At 31.0% G+C, this 17,858-nt stretch overlaps 3 protein-coding genes across 3 annotated transcripts; 2 read left to right on the top strand and 1 right to left on the bottom strand.

Moving 5' to 3' along the window:
• Window positions 1-1,084: 1,084 nt before the first annotated feature.
• LOC137829756 (linoleate 9S-lipoxygenase 5-like) lies at window positions 1,085-7,375 on the top strand. The gene is made up of 8 exons (XM_068636660.1): window positions 1,085-1,591; window positions 4,231-4,471; window positions 4,561-4,902; window positions 4,991-5,076; window positions 5,281-5,388; window positions 5,487-5,791; window positions 5,892-6,155; window positions 6,405-7,375. Exons 1-8 carry the CDS (start codon window positions 1,136-1,138, stop codon window positions 7,171-7,173), a joined length of 2,571 nt encoding a protein of 856 aa, XP_068492761.1. The 5' UTR covers window positions 1,085-1,135; the 3' UTR covers window positions 7,174-7,375.
• Window positions 7,376-9,952: 2,577 nt separating this feature from the next.
• On the top strand, window positions 9,953-10,880 carry LOC137827698 (photosystem I reaction center subunit II, chloroplastic-like). Its single transcript, XM_068633965.1, has one exon. The coding sequence runs from the start codon at window positions 10,160-10,162 to the stop codon at window positions 10,781-10,783; it is 624 nt and encodes a 207-aa protein (XP_068490066.1). The 5' UTR covers window positions 9,953-10,159; the 3' UTR covers window positions 10,784-10,880.
• A 3,183-nt stretch (window positions 10,881-14,063) lies between these two features.
• LOC137827699 (phosphate metabolism protein 8) lies at window positions 14,064-16,409 on the bottom strand. Its single transcript, XM_068633966.1, has 7 exons — window positions 16,055-16,409; window positions 15,796-15,959; window positions 15,652-15,689; window positions 15,470-15,557; window positions 15,179-15,388; window positions 14,555-14,620; window positions 14,064-14,455 (listed from the first exon to the last, which is right to left on the bottom strand). Exons 1-7 carry the CDS (start codon window positions 16,392-16,394, stop codon window positions 14,282-14,284), a joined length of 1,080 nt encoding a protein of 359 aa, XP_068490067.1. The 5' UTR covers window positions 16,395-16,409; the 3' UTR covers window positions 14,064-14,281.
• Window positions 16,410-17,858: the final 1,449 nt, after the last annotated feature.

Consider the following 17,858-nt stretch of genomic DNA (forward strand, 5'->3'; position numbering starts at 1 on the left):
AACCCACATCTTTCTCATTTGGCCTAACTTAATTTGTTGGTAGTGTTATTATTACATTTCTCCCTCTATGTACTTAACAAATGAATATTCATTTTTCTTAATATAGTCTAATTTTAATCTATTATAGTTTACTGACCAAACACTTTATTTTCTATACAAATAAGTGCATGCATTGACAATTAATGATAAATACCTTGTAGATCTATAAATTTTTTGACAGTTTTTAATTAAAATTTTGAACTATTTTTTATTTTTTTAATAAAAGTTTTTATATTAGTAATCAAAACTATTTCTGCGTTTTATAATTGGAACCTTGTATTTAACTTTTATTCTGAAAAAATAATTACATGAATCTAATTATTTATATTACTTTAGTATCATCGTATCTATCGATCTGTGTCAGTGTTCGATCACGTTTCCAACCCAACTTTTAACTAAGCAATTCGACAACATTATCAATCTTTTGCAAGTTCAATCCACCCAAATATTCTTTTTAGAATCACCTTTAAACTTCAACTTGTAACTACTTCATTGCAAATTCACACAACTCACTCAAACAGTTAAACCACTATTACAACAACTATATGAAAAAGCTGTTAAAGTAACCTGATTAAAAGTTATCAATTAATTTAACAACAAGTATGGAATATAATGTAACCTTGGTAATATAAGTAACACTCAACATTTTAGCTTCATTAAATAATAATTATATTACAACTTAATAAAATAAAATTTAAATTTATTAGGTTTATTTCAGCTTTTTTACGGGTAATTTTTTTTTTAGGTTGGTGATGTTTGTCAGAAGTTGATTTTGGTGTATTTTGTATAAAGGTTGAACCACTTCTAAAATGGTTCCTATTTATTATTCTTTATTGTTGATAAAAAAAATAAAAATAATCAACCTATAGACTCACCATTCATATTACATGAAATTGGATTATAAATTAGATATGCTTCTATGAATTTTTCTATTTTACACGAATGCAAAATATAGTTGACCCAATTATATATTATAATTAACTAAATAATCTTAATAAAGAAGTTATTTTGATATTATATAAAGGACCCTTAAACATGTATTCTTATATGGTTTCTCTAAAAGAAAAGAAAGAGAAAGAGAAAGAGAAGAAGAAGAATGGAGGTGAAGCAAAAGTTGGGGAGAAGGAGAGAGGTGAGAGGGAGAGTGATTGTAATGAAGAAGGGGTTTTTGGACTTTCATGACATAAAAGCGAACGTTCTTGATCGAGTTCATGAGTTGTTAGGGAGGGGTGTCTCTCTTCAGCTCATCAGTGCAAATTCTCCAAACCCAGGTCCCATTGGAGAGGTGGCATACTTGGAGAAATGGGTTTCAACCATTTCTTCTCTAACAACTCCAGCAACGCATGTAGAATTCTCCATTACATTTGAGTGGGATGAAAGCATGGGAGTTCCTGGGGCATTCATAATCAAGAACCATCACCATAGCCAGTTCTACCTGAAGACACTGGACATAGAACACATTCCTGGGCATGGCCCTGTCAAATTTCTCTGCAATTCTTGGATCTATCCTGTTCATCGTTATGCCAATGATCGTGTCTTCTTTGCCAATAAGGTAACTTCATTTTAAATTTAATCTTCATTTTATACTTATTACTACTTTTTCTCGCTACTATTATATGTTTATACACAAAAACTTATAAATCTAACAGTAGAACAACTTAAAAGCAAGGTAGTGAGATCATTGTCCTTATAATATAAGAACTTGTTATTTTTTCATGTTATAGTTGGCATTATTAACCAAATATTAAAAGGCATTAATTTTGTCTTATTATTTTATCACATATGTATTCATTGTAATATAAAATAATAATTGTAAATATGTTGTTAAATAAATATTACAAGAAAATTATTAAATAAAAATTAATTTTAGAAAAAATAAGAATTAATTGCTATAATGACTAAATTAGATAATTAGAGACTACAAACAAATTTTATTTTTAAAGTAGTTTCTATAGTTGTTAAATATTTTTTAAATTGGTATTTAATTAACTACTAAAGTTTTAACTACCAATTATTTAGATTCTAAATTTGGTAGGAAAAACTTTGATAGAAACTATTTAACAACAATAAAAACTATTTTAGAAAAAAAAATTTCTAGTTTAGTTACTATAAAATAATTATTTTTTATCTTTAACATTAGTTTTTATTTAATTTAATGATTTTTGTTTAGTGAAAATAAGCTTATTAAATTTCTTATTTTTTCGAAGAAATTTCTTATCACACTTAAGAAAAAGTACATAGTTTTGGATAAGTAGATGTGATTAAAGTTTTCAATTTATGAGAAATAATTATTAAAATTAAATTGTGTCACGTAGAAATCAATCATAATTTTAATAATATTTTATAATATCTGGATAATATTTTATAAATGAATAGTCCTTATATATTATATATTTTTAAAGTCTGTTGGACATTATTAGCTTATAAATTAATTGATACTTAAGTTATAAATTTCAAGTTCGAAATTAACTTATGGAATTAGAAAAATTTGATAAACTAACTAATAAATTAGTTGATAAACTTAAAATAAATGTAAAATGACATTAAAATGATATAATTACAAAAATTTATCACATAAACGAAATTTGAGTTTTCTAAAAATATATCATATGTGATTATAATTTTAGATTTTTTAAAATAATAATTAAACTATCATTAAAGGTTTTAGTACTTCTATTTATTTTTTAAAAGTTATATATTATTATTTTTATTTGAAACCAAATTTATTTTTTCATAAACTTAACCTTTTTTTATTTCTCAATTTAAATTATTGTTACATTGAATTTCTTTTTTACAATTTTTATTATGTGTAATTTTCACATAATATCATTTAATGAAATATTTGTTACTTCAATTTGTAATATTAGATATTTTTTAAAATTTGAATTGCTTAAAAATAAAAAAAAAAATCTAGCAAATATTAAAATAGATAATAATAGGTAAAAAAAATTAAGAATAATAAGAAAATATACTGAAATAAAAGCAATAATAACCAAAGAAAATTAAATAGCTTACTAGGTAAAGCTATAAACTAATTAACTAAAGTAGCTTATAACTTAATAAGATAGAAAATTTTAAAATAAGCTATATTAAATTATTATTAAGGAAATAATAATTATCAAATTATATGCAATTATTGTATGCAATATTTTACGATATTGCACCCAATTATGTGCAATTAATTTAATAATTATAGAATCTCATGATGTGCAATTATTATCTCTACCTAAATTGTAATTTGGAGTGAGAAACACCATATATATTTCCTATACATCGTGATGTGATGTAAGAGAATAAGAAACATCTTTTCTTCTTACCATTTTTTTATCATTTTCTTATAATTATTTATCAAATATTCTTATTTATAAGTTAATCAAATAAATTTAAAGATAGTTTATTGACCTTGCCAATGCATTCATAGTAGTTCGTCTATCCAAGTTTTAAATAGGTGTATATTCACTACAAGAAAATCATCAAATAGAAACTAATTTTTAGAGACCAAAATAATTAGTTGTAATAGTAACTAAATTAGAGACAATTTTAGAAACTAAAAAAAAAATAGTTTCTATTATTGTTAAATAGCTTCTAAATTGATATCTAATTAGCTACCAAGTTTTAACTACCAATTATTTAGTTTCTAAATTTGGTAGCAAAAACCTTAATTACTAATTAGATACCAATTTAGAAACCATTTAACAATACTAAAAACTAATTTAGAAATCAAAAATTTATTTAGTCCTAAAATGATTTCTAATTTAATATTATAGCAACTAATTATTTTTTTATCTCTAAAATTAATTTTTATTTCATTATCTCTAAAATTAATTTTTATTTCATGATTTTCTTTACTAGTATTAATATTACAGGGTTGATTGATTAAAAAAAATACTCTTATAATGTTTTTTCGTGGAAATCAATTAGTGTCATGTATTCGGATGATAGGATAAAAAAATAGTATATGTAAATAAAATTCTTCTTCTGCCCCTGAACATAATTAAAAATGTACTTAACATAAAGTATTTGTTAATTAAAAGTTAGACTAATTTTGTAATAAATAAATGAGTCCTGGCTAGCTTCTTCATCCTAAAACAAGAAAGAAAATCCTGTTATTTTTAATGAAAGTTGAAACAGTTTTATAGGCATGATAAAACATACATGAAAGTTGAAACAGCTGTTGGGTTTGTGATTTAGGCTTATCTTCCATGTCAAACACCAGAGCCACTGCGCAGATTCAGGGAACAAGAACTAATAGTTCTTCGCGGAAAAGGGTTTGGAAGGCTTAAAGAGTGGGATAGAGTTTATGACTATGCATACTATAATGATTTGGGATCTCCAGATAATGGTCCTAACAATGCACGCCCTGTGCTTGGTGGAGGGTCAGAGTTTCCATATCCCCGTAGAGGAAGAACTGGTCGTCGACACACCAAAACAGGTTATCAATGAAGTTGCCATAGATAGCAACATTCATCACTTGCAAAATGTTCAATGATAACGAGTACTGTGTTTGTGTCATGATTGCAGATGCCAAAACTGAGTCAAGATTGCATATTCTATGCGTAAAAAAGGTTTATGTTCCAAGAGATGAGCAGTTTGGGCACGTCAAGTTTTCAGATTTTTTGGCTTACGCAGTCAAGTCTGTTAGTCAGGTTTTGCTTCCAGGGATAACATCTTTGTGTGACAAAACTCCTAATGAGTTTGACACCTTTAAAGATGTACTTAACATTTATAAGGGATGTATTAAGTTGCCAAGTGGTCCTGCGGCAAAAAAACTCAGAGAACTTGTTCCCTTCGAGGTGATGAGAGAACTTATTAGGAATGATGGTGAAAGATTCCTCAAATTTCCAATGCCTGACGTGATCAAAGGTATTTTAATGCTTTCCCCTTATTTCTTTTAGCATGGATTATCTCATCAATAACGTTTCTAGTTAACTTGATATTGGTATAATTGCAGAGAGTAAAAGTGCTTGGAGGACAGACGAGGAATTTGCAAGAGAAATGCTTGCTGGGGTTAACCCTGTCATCATCCAACGTCTTCAAGTACACCACAAAACGATGCCAATTTATAATTAGACTAAACATAGACGAAGTGATTTTAAATTACAACTAAAGTTTCACTTCAATGAATTATTTAACGAAAAAAGTTTGCACTAAAAGTCTACATAGATCATTAACTACGAAATGTCATCTGTTTTGGACTTGATATTTTTGTTTTAACGGGCTAAATCAAAATGCAATATGCAGGAATTTCCTCCTGTCAGCAAGTTAGACCCCAAAGTTTATGGAGACCAAGCTAGTTCCATCAGGGCAATACACATAGAAAATAGTTTAGATGGGTTCACAATAAATGAGGTACTAATCACGAATTACCTTTTCCATGAAGTCAAACCCGTATTGAATTATATTATATTTAATCTATATGTCAATAACCAAGAATCTTTATGTTGCAGGCAATTCAAGAAATGAGGCTATTTATATTAGATCACCATGATGCGTTGATGCCATACATAAGTCGAATAAACTCTACCAACACAAAGACTTATGCCTCTAGAACGCTCTTGTTTCTACAAGATGATGGTACGCTAAAGCCACTAGCTATAGAACTAAGCTTACCTCACCCACAAGGTAATCAACATGGAGCTGTAAGCAAAGTTATCGTTCCAGCTAAAGAAGGAATAGCAGCTTCAGTGTGGCAGCTAGCTAAAGCTTATGTAGCTGTGAATGATTCAGGTTATCATCAATTGGTTAGCCACTGGTATGATTTCCAGAAAACCAATCTAGCACCTCAAGTGTTTCAAACTTCATTATATTTCTGATCTTAAATATATGACAAGAAAATTATGACTCTTGCGTAGGTTACACTCTCACGCAGTAATTGAACCATTCATAATAGCCACACATAGACAGTTGAGCATTCTTCATCCCATACACAAGCTCTTGAAGCCACACTTCAAGGACACAATGCATATAAATGCCTTAGCTCGACACACACTCATCAATGCTGGAGGGGTGTTGGAGAAAACAGTTTTCCCGGGCAAATTTTCCATGGAAATGTCAGCTGTTATATACAAAAGTTGGGTTTTTCCTGAGCAGGCACTACCTGCTGATTTGCTTAAGAGGTGAGTTCAGTCAAAAAATGGACTTGAATTGATTCCAGTCCAAATTATCACGAGGGGTGATAATAATACACTCTTTTTACTCTCTTTTTTTCGTTTGATTAAAATTTATTCAGAACTAGTAAATTAAGAGTAAGGTACTATTAAGTAAGAAATGAAACCGCAGAATTTTGTTATTTCTGATAAATTTGTGTTGTTAGCAATCTCTCCATAATAACACCATCCTACAATTGTATTTCGATTGAATATCAGGGGAATGGCAGTTCCAAATTCTAGCTATCGTCATGGACTTAAGCTTGTGATAGAGGACTATCCATTTGCTGTGGATGGGTTGGAAATTTGGGAGGCAATTGAAACTTGGGTGACTGAATATTGTAACTTCTATTACACGTCTAATGAAATGGTTGAGGAAGATTATGAACTTCAGAATTGGTGGAATGAAGTACGTAACGAGGGTCATGGCGACTTAAAAGATAGGCCATGGTGGTCTGAGATGAAATGTAGAGAGGAACTCATTCAATCATGCACCATTATCATTTGGCTAGCTTCTGCTTTCCATGCAGCTGTGAATTTTGGACAATATCCTTATGCTGGCTACCTTCCTAATCGTCCAACAGTGAGTCGTAGGTTCATGCCCGAGTCAGGTACCCCAGAGTATGAAGAGATTAAGTCAAACCCTGAGTTGGCATTCCTAAAAACAATCACTGCCCAGCTCCAAACACTCCTTGGTGTGTCACTAATAGAAATTTTGTCAAGGCACTCAACGGAAGAGGTGTATCTTGGGCAGAGTGAGAACACCGAATGGACTTTAGATGATGAACCATTGAAAGCTTTTGCTAGATTCTCAGAGAAGCTGTTGGAAATAGAAAACAATATTATGGAAAGGAACAAGGACAAGAGATTGAAAAACAGAAGTGGACCAGTGAAGATGCCTTACACACTTCTCTATCCAAATACCTCAGATTATTCAAAGGAGGGTGGACTCACTGGCAAGGGAATCCCCAACAGTATATCCATCTAATACACCTCTCCTACCATTATATATATTCTCACTTAATTATGGCTAACCATGGAGTTCGGGTATTAAATAAACAATTTGCTGTGTTGTGTTTTAAAGTATTTCAGGAGACTCTTGTTCTACAATGTTTGATTTAGTTAGTCCATTTCAAGTAAATTTAAGGGACACTTTTTATGAAATTTAAATAAGGTGATTTCTTTCTGCATGCCGTTATTTCCTTACTTTCAAAATGTCGAAAATTTAAATTGTATTTCAAATTTTATATTCCAATGAACACATTCCAAATACAAAATTTAAGTTACAGATTTTATAATATAAAAAATATATGGGTTCCACATTGGATATTTTTAACGCATGGGAGTACATAAAGAGATATATGGAAATTTGGGAAGAAATCGGCTTTAAACAACAGTGATAGACGTGGACTTGCACACATAAAATTGGGCCAAGTATATATTCAGTGTAGTGCAAATTGTTCAATTTCCCCAGTGTGTCAACTAATATAATTTTTGTTTTTCACTTTGATGAATTATTTTCATAGATTAATATTAATTTAGTTTTGAGCTTGAAACTCGTCTAACAACCTACGCTTTTCATGTGATTTTTTTTACTTGGTCTTTCATTTGAAAGCTTGGGTCAGTGACCCAACCATCATAATTTTATCTTTTTATTTTTCATAGTTATATCTTCGAAGTTGTTTATTTTATTTTGTGTATCATCTTATTTGATAACTGTTTATCGTTTCTAAATTTTGGAAATCCCTAATTTTCTCTATTTTTATCGAGGAACACTTATCATATCTTTGGAAAATCGTGCATATATCACATATAAGCTTTTTAAGATGGTATGAAGTTAAATTATTCATTATTTTTGGCTTCACGCATTATTATCTAAGTATTTATGGTTAAAGACACAAACTACATGGTTATGGACATGAATAGAGTTGCATTCTCTCTTAGATTAAACGTTTTTATTTTAGGTGATGTGCGGGAAAAGCAAGTGAGAAAAGGTATGAATTGGATAACTTAATTATCTCACTTTACATGTAAAGAAAGTAGAAGAAAGTTACGTTGCGCAATCCCGATTTTAGCTTATGTTTATAAGTAATAAATTACATAATAAAACCCATGAGTAATTGATTATTTGCTTCGCATAATCAATTATGTATGGTTTAAAAGACTACTTTTTCATATGTTTAGTAAATAATCGATTTTGGATGTTGTTTTGTCATCCTAACCCTAACATTAACTCATATTATCATATCTCTAACTCTAGACTTTATCCATCAAGTTAGTTGTCCTTCTTGGATGATCCCATCCTTTTGGGGAAAAAATATTTTCTAATTACAAATAACTAAAATCTACAATAAAATAAATTATATTTATTTGTTATTTTTTTTATATTCAAAGAAAAAATTATAATGTTATATTTTTATCAATTAAAAAAATACAATTTCAATAAAACTCATCTGATCACTCACAAATTTCTCCTTATTTTTTATTCATTTTACATTAATATAAATAATATCATTTTCATCACACTTTCCTCCCAAATTCACCTCATAATTCAGGCAAAGTAAAAGAGTCTTGCACCTTCATAGCTTCTTGTGACAGTCTCTACTTCTTAAAATACCAAAAATAAGTTTTTTTCATTTTGGATATGAATGATATGGAAAATTCTAGAATATAGAATTCGGAAGGTATTTTAAGATTGAGAATGTCTTTTATATTCTTTAATCCATAATGAGTTTCTTTAAAAATATACATTCTTGATTATGAAATTTTAAGATTATAAAATTCAGAAGGTATTTCTAGATTCGAGAATATCTTTCGAATTATGTAATTCAGAATGTATTTTTTAAAGAAAAAATATTCCAAATTTTAGAATCGGAGAGGTTTGAATAAAAAACTATACATTTTAAGATGGTAGGATTTGGAATGTACTTTTTTAACGGAAAAATGGTTTTTTTTGCTTAACCTATTAGGGTGCAAGGAGAAACTATGGAGGTGTAGTAAGAAAAAACCTTAATTCGATAAAGGAGGTTTATCTTCGAGGAGGAATGTTTTGGCAGAGAAAGATCCATTGGGTCACGATGTATCCCAGTTTCTTTCATAAACGTCCATTATTAGCTTGAAAATATTGAAACAAATAGTCTCCAATTTAAAGCTAGAAGATCAAAGTTTAAACCCATTACTCTCAAATATTTCAGCTGCTCTCCTTGCCTATAAGATAAAACTTAAATTGTATACAGTTTAAAATATTTAAAAATAAAATAATATATATATATATTACAATAAAAAAATTTAGTTAAATTTTCCTGACATGTTCGCTTGGATAATGAAAAGTTAACAACATTAAAAATCGAAGTACAATGTACACTTGACTAAAATACAACTTTTCTTTCCATTTAATTTTTTTTATTTTAATTCAATCTCTTAAATTTAACAAAAAAATCCACTTTAGTCTATTACTATTATTAAATTGATAATTTTATCAACTTATAACTATAATTTTGTTAACTTACTTACATAGTAAACTGCAGAAAAATGTTATGTGAAATAGATATTTTTATAACCATAAAAATCAAAATGAACGCGGCTAGTGTTAAAAATTGATAAAGTGGGTATTTTATCTAACAAAAATACTTTTAAACTCAGAAAATTAAAAAGAAACCAAAATTTCAATTTGAGCAACTAGAAACGAACTTTCAAACGTTGTTTTACTTTAGATTTTTTTTGTAATTACATTTGAAGATCCTTTTGAGAATCTTTTGGAGTAGATGAATAAGAGGTGTGAGGTGTGAGGTGAGAGGATGAATCAAAATCTTAGATTGTAATTGGTCCAAACCATATCCACTTATCCATATCCAAATCCACACCACCCATCCAAGATCTTCTTCACCCTATACTTCTTTACTCTCTTTTGTTTCTCATTGATCTCTCACAACACAACAACCAAACACTTCTCAAACCTTCTGCTGTTCTTACCCATGGCCATGGCAACCCAAGCCTCCCTCTTCACCCCACCCTTCTCTGGTCTCAAACTCAGCGACCGTGCCTCCGTGCCATGGAAGCAATCCCCCACCTTCTCCTTTACCTCCCCGAAGCCCCTCAAGTTGTCCAAGACAATCAGAGCTGCTGCCGATGAAACCGCAGAGGCAGCCACAAAAGAGGCACCCGTTGGGTTCACCCCACCGGAACTGGACCCAAACACGCCTTCCCCGATCTTCGGAGGCAGCACTGGTGGGCTTTTGCGGAAGGCCCAGGTGGAGGAGTTCTATGTGATCACATGGGAGTCTCCGAAAGAACAGATCTTTGAAATGCCCACTGGGGGTGCTGCCATCATGAGGGAGGGTCCCAACCTCTTGAAGTTGGCCAGGAAGGAACAGTGTTTGGCTCTTGGAACTAGACTCAGGTCCAAGTACAAGATCAATTACCAGTTCTACAGGGTCTTCCCCAATGGGGAGGTCCAGTACTTGCACCCCAAGGATGGTGTCTACCCTGAGAAGGTCAACCCGGGACGCCAAGGGGTTGGCCAAAACTTCAGGTCTATTGGTAAGAATGTTAGTCCCATCGAGGTCAAGTTCACCGGCAAACAACCCTACGATTTGTAAGCACCACGTGCTTCATTCATGCTATCTGCTCATGTACTTATTGTCAAATTTATGCCACAAATGCTAAACTCTCTGCCTTAATATTTTCTTTCTCGTATCTTGTGTTTACTGTTGTTTTATAATCTGTCAACAACATGTTTTGGAATGTTTGATTTGCTTCACCTTGATCAAACCTATAACAGATTAATATTGACACCGAAAGGTCCAACACTTTAGGAGAAATATATAGCTTATTTGAGAATTCTGTGATCAGTGATTCATTGGATGTTTACATTTTATATCGATCCTCCAACTATATCACATTCAACGAGGCTTACATGCATAGCACAACGTTTTCTGTGTATTCCTCGTTGTAAACCGTAGCAACTCTACATGACAAACACAACGACAAAAAACCATTTTTTCCGATAATTGGCCAATAGGTAGCTCTACAATTTTCACAGTTGCAGTAAGGCTGTTGCGAATCAATGAATCCTAGAAAGTATGGGAATGAGTCAAGGAAGAGTTTGCCGTTGTCCTGATCTTGAGTCATTTATTTGAATCTAAATTTGATGCAATCAAAACTTTAACTACATCTTGCAACACAGTCTATCAGACGATATACAAAAAATATATAATAAAAGGAACACAGAATTATAATTATTTTGGATCACTTAAAAACATCACATTATTTAGGCTACTAGACGAAAGTTGTTGTTTATAAACATCTTCACAAGAACTTAACCACCCTTGTTTAAAATATCACATCATAACTCTTGTTTAAAATGCTATTTCATAAATCTTGTTTAAAACGGCAGCAACTTAAGTAGCTTCAATCCAAATGTTCAGAACTCAGTCTGCAGAAACTTTTGAAGAAACATAATTGGGATGTGAAAAAAGTTCTACTATAAGTCATTTATGAAATTAAATAATATGCATCCTAATAGAGGTTTAGTTAGATAACTCAAAGTTGTCCTAATCTATCTTAATTTAAAACTGGGCCGATTAATAAGGTTTATTGTGACCCATTATTGGTGTTTCTTGCTGCACCTCCACATTTTTCTTTCTGCACCAACATATTTCAAAATATCCTAATTACTTTTGACAATTTTTGGTGGTTCCAGAACAGAAGAAACGAGACTTACCATCTTCTCCCATAAACCACACTTCCAAAAACATTCAGCTACCACCAAATTATTGTCGGAAACCACATAAATCCACTAAAAACGCACCAAAATCAAGGGAAGAAATCTCACTGTCGCTGCTTGCTCAGTATCCATGAAAATGTAAATAAAAAAGAAGGAGGGTGGTTTGCACTAGCTTTGAGATTTTTAAAAACTTCCAAAATAATTTTGTCAATTCACAAGAATGTAGGGTGTGGGAAGAAAAATACAAGGGTGCAGAAAGAAAAATATAGGGGTACAGGAAGAATTACGTCGTCCATTATTTTGTGGCATTTACTTCGTGCAATCAATCAATTTTGAACTTGCACCCAAATTTTTTGTGAAATGATAAAAGGGGTGTGGATGAAAAGGTCCTTTCTGAAATAATTTTATGGATTTTGATTTTGAGAATACTTTTTTAGATTTTGGATTTTTTTTTAAATTTTTTATCTTAAACATATTTTTTTGTATTCTAAAATTATTTTTCTCAAATAGATTTAGATTTTCAAATTCTACATAAAATTTCATTTCTAAAACATAATAATTTATTTTAGATTTCTTTTTTCAAGCTATATTTTTTTTAATTCTATATTTTTATTTCCAGAATGAAAGACATTTTTGGACATTTAAAAATATATAAGTTATAGGTTAAAGAAAAATGGATGCAGGGAGAATTTGCCTTACTTTATTAGGAACATAGTCAAAATTCATCCTAAACAATTTGAGAGATGAGCTGAGTTAGCAAGATATAGCATGGCATCAACTATTCTATCGTTAGTTATTATATTACTAGTTGCACGGCTATTATTGATAAAAAAATATATTTATAGTGTGTTGAAATTTTCAAATCTTAGTTATTAAAAAAGAGATTCATTTCATTCTGATATTTTTTTTAAAAATAATTATCACCAAGACAAACGTGAAAAAAAAAATGCTTCACTATTATAGAACTATTCTCTAATCGTATCAAGAATTTATCAGTGATTTAGAAAATATTCTCATCAGCAACAGGGTGGCCATCGCTCTCTTTCTTTGATATATTTAATTTACTTGTATTTAAAATTTGGATGCGTATTTTTTTTAGTAATCTATTTACTTGGTATTTTGTAAATATTAATTTATATATATAGTAAATGAATGTATCTCCTGTCGAAAATTTATCTTATTTATATGTAAATGAATCTGAAAGTCATGATGACTGCTTCTTGATGAGTAGGACTCATGTTCGTTACTCTTCATTATCATTAGACAGCTTAATTACTTATTATAAGCTCAATTATAGATGAATGAAATTAAGTTACTTGCGTTGAATTTTGTGTCCTCTTGCCTTAATCACTACTCATTCAGAAAAAAGGCATAGGAAATATTTACATATGGAAAAACATTCATAATAACTTTTAGAAAAAAAAATTCTCTATATAAGTTAAAATGAATCTATATATAAGTCAATGAATAGAAATTCTCCAAATTTTAATATTTTTAATTTTGTATAAACTAATTCGTCCTAATAGTAGATTACAAATATATATAGCATCAACTAAATATCATTATATACCAGAAATATTTTTCTTCAATTATTTAATAAAACTCTGTTAAAATTGTTTATGGTTTGCATAATTTGTGTTGGCTAATATTGGATAAGTTCAAAACTATACATGTAAAGGTAGAAAAATTTGCACTAGCCAACAAAATAGTAACAGCACTAAATGCGAGTCATTATTTTTAAAAATGAATTTAGAAAGACAATTGGTGAAGCTTGAAAAAGACGTATACTTATTTAAAGCGTTAATGTTGTTCTCTCTGGCATATTCTCAACATATATTTTTTATTAATGGATAAATTAATATATAATTGATTAATTAAAAGGTATTAAAAAAGGTGTTAGAAGAAACATTAATCTAACAGAGAGGCATAGTTAGATAATTATTCCAACCATATTATGATGTCCAATGCAAAACTCTTGATTAATTAATTGAGTGAAGTGATGTAACGTGTTTCTTTTTTAATGTTGGCATTAGGAAAATAGGCAACGACCTTTTGCAAAAGCAAGGGTTCAAACGGTAAACGGGGTTTGTTCTCCAGGACGTAACGGTTGTTGAATATTCTGGTAGCCTGTAAAGAAAGATAACGAAAAGTAGTTTGAGAGAGAGAAATTGATTTGATTGATAAGAAGACGATATGTTACAATATTGACACGATTAACATGACACAAATAATTGGGTAGATGGGCCATGTAATTTATTGTTATTGTCTTCCTTGTTATTTCACTATTATTTTAATTTCTTAGATGGTTGGGTTGGTTGGGAATGTACAACACCAAGCCTCATCCCATATCCAAACAACAAAGCCTCAGTTTTCAAGCTCCAACCAAAGCAATGGCCAACGCAGACTCCAACTCGCTTTTCGTACGTGTAATCGTTTCATCCTTATCCTCCATTTTATTTGCCCATATCTCCGGAATCGCTTGCGCTACGTTGTTTACAAACTCCACCGCATAGTTCGCTTCCTTGCTTTTCACTGTCTTTCCAACCTATATAAACATTCCAAACAAACACACCACTTATCATCACGTTCAATGAATATTATGCTACTTATACTAGGTCTTATACGACGTCGTATAGCAAATTACCAAAACTGTCTGCAGACCCATTTCTCTTCCCGCGGCAATGTTCCGAACGCTATCATCCAGAAACAGCTGCAATATATATTTTTCGACTCATCAAATCAAATACATCTACCTCATAATTTAAAATAATAATATTTTAATTATATTTATTTTATTTTTAATCTAAAATTTTGCAATATATTATTATAAGTGTATTTTTTTAAAAGATGTATGTCAAATTCAAACCATTATTGGTTATTCATCTCAATAATTTCTAATAAAATATAAAACTTGCGCTTTCTGACCTTAACTTAAATAATAATCTCATTTTAAGTTTTCACTGTCAAAAAACGACATCGCGAAACAGGAAGTGACGACCCGTTTCGTTTCTCGACTTTTGTCGGTTTGTAAAGTGGGTGGAAACTTTTTTATGAGTATTTTTTTTTTACATATTTGGATCAATATTTAGAAAGTGATTTTCTTCAGAACTAATGGAGTCCTTTATCGCATGCCTAGAATAACCCTGTGATCAACTAACTTTTTAGAACTCCATGGTTTAGGTTTTTGATACCGTTAATTATTGCTGATCTTTGTATTAATCATTTTAAAGTGACTGTACACAGTAAAGGCAGTTCACGGCGGCCTTACCGTACGACGAGGCTCCACGTTGGCAGCGTCTAGCGCGATCCTGAAAGCGTCCAGCGAGGGTTTGAGGAGGACGGGAAATTCGTCGGGTCGGGTCGAGTTGGGGAGATTCGGGTTAATAGTCTCGAAGCAAATAACCTGCTCGAAACAGTCACTGATCCCAAGCCTATCCAACGCTCTCATCGCGTGGATCCTATCCGAATTGGTAAAAACCTTAAACGAAGATAAGAAAATATAAGAATAAAATAGTAATAAAAAAAGAGGAAAGAAAATTTCGAGTGAGAAGAAACATACAATTTTTCTTTGTTTGATAGTGCAGAGCAGGTTGCGTAACTGAACGTCAGGCTTGATCGAGTCGTAAGGTAGCCTTCCGTGCACGAAACTGGTTGAAAGTCAAGAGAACGAAAAGTTTAGGTGTATGCCATGTTTGTTTATTGTTAACAAATAAAATTTGTTTGGTGTAGTTTTATTCTCACCTGTGGTATTCCTCTGCGGTGATATCATAGCCAAGTGCCTGTAAAGTAAGGAAAGAGAGATTGTTGCAATGAGTATTATTGTTACTGTTATTGTGAGTTGTGGAAGAGACATTGATGGAAATTGAAGTGGTGTGTTATACTGACTCGCAAACCGGCGAGGGTGCTTCCGTAGGTTTTGAATAATTCAACTCGGAGATGAGCCGCTTTGGATTCTGAGAATCCGCATTTCTCGATGAGAAAGAGTTCGATGTTCCTCTTGACGCAGCGGTCGATTCCGGTGGTGGAGGGGTACAAGGTGTCGTCCAAATCTGTTTAATTATTAACAATTAATTCAGAGCTAATTAAGAAAGAGTGATTTGGAAGAGAGAAGAAAGAGAGGAAGCATGCGTTGGCCTGTACTCACCAAAGATGATGGCGTCGAAAGGGGAAACGAGGGAGTTAATACCCATTGTAGGAGAAGAAGAGGAAGAAGAAAGGAGTAAAATGGTATGGGAAATGAAGAGAAGGAAGCGAGCTTTGAAGACAGGGAAGGGAGGGGAATTTATAGAGAGGAGATGACGTGGAGCACGTGGGTTGGATAGACATTGTTGATGATGGGATGATCGCTGCGTCACCGTTTCGAATTTGGAAGCCGAGTAGACGCGGGGTCCACACGATAAGCGCATTTCGCTAACTGCTATATCCGCGCCAAATCTTTCAATGACGATAATACCCTGGCGCTGTGCTGCCCAACCCAGTATCATATCATACCATTCATTAATAATACTACGATTATTATAACGGCAACCACCCTCTTGCTTCACACACACACATCAACCTGTCTATTTACAATCTTCATTTTTTTTTCTTTTTAGTTTATTCCATTTTCTGAACTTATTCCTCCTATCACTGATGAGACAACATATCAGTTTATGCTCTTCACCTTTTTTTTATTCGTTAATTCTAAATTCTTAAAGGTTCCTTAGTTCATTTTTAAGTTGGGGTCAACTTCAATATAAATTTGTTTTAATAAATTGATTTTTTTTACATTGAAATATAGATACAGGACTTCAAATATTTAACATACATACACTAGATTTCATTAGAAAAAAATCAAAATAACTTTTTAAACAGGGGCTTTATTATTTTTGTCAACAAATTTATAATCTTATATAACATCTTTAATGCTTATTAACGTGTTTATATAGGTGTAGGTAAGAGATACTGAGTCATGTTCAATTTTTTAAATGTTTTTTAAATATATTATTAGTGACAAAGTCGATTTATCTATATATCTATATTAATATTGCATTAAGGTAGGACAAGGTAATTCCATCAATTCAATACAAATCCAACTCCCCTTTTCATCTTCAGTCCGTATTCTGTTATATTTATTTTTTCAACACTTATGGAAGTGGTATTTTTAGAATTTATTTATTTTCATACACTTTAATTAAATGAGATTATTTTTTAAAGTAATAATAACACCGGTAATAACTCGTAACTATGATTGTTTTTAAACACTCAAAAGGAATTTCCATTGATACATAAATAAGATTTTTTTTTCTTTTATTTTCTTGTCTCCCTGTTCATTTATTTCATTATTATCGTATCAAACTTTAGGGTATTTTTCTTTGTTATTTTCTCGGTCTTTCGATGTTGAATGTTGTTAAAGAAAGTACGAGAGAAAACATTGTCCTATAATAAGCCTAACTAATTTAGCAAGTTGGTTGATGCTGTGCATTCTTATATAATTATATTTAGACATATGCAGGATATTAAAATTAAATTTGTATAAATAGCCATATTAGTCTACGTATCAAATATAAGATCAGATTACGGGGGAAATATAGTTCCTTTTAAAATATAGGTTAAATTAGACTTTCAAGCCGAAACCAATCTAAATCAGTCAATATTTTTTTTGAAAACCCTGGATACATCCATCTTATTACATGTTTTGAATTGTGTCTTTAAGCGTTAAAAAAAATGTGTATTATTATGATGGTTGATTTAATTTTTTTTATCAGAATGAATAAAAAAAACATTTTAAAGATTTTTCAATCTTTATAAAAAAAATAAAAAAAAACAGTCTACAATCACTTTATATCCTACATAAAATTATGGGTTGCAATGTAGACTTAATCGTTTTGCATAGGCCTATCCCACTATTAGTCTGTAAAATGCGAGTCGGGTTGATCTGTTCTGGATAAGAAGTGCGGGCTTATTTC

Source organism: Phaseolus vulgaris, chromosome 7 (genome assembly GCF_000499845.2).
Source record: "Phaseolus vulgaris cultivar G19833 chromosome 7, P. vulgaris v2.0, whole genome shotgun sequence".
NCBI classification, from domain to species: domain Eukaryota; kingdom Viridiplantae; phylum Streptophyta; class Magnoliopsida; order Fabales; family Fabaceae; genus Phaseolus; species Phaseolus vulgaris.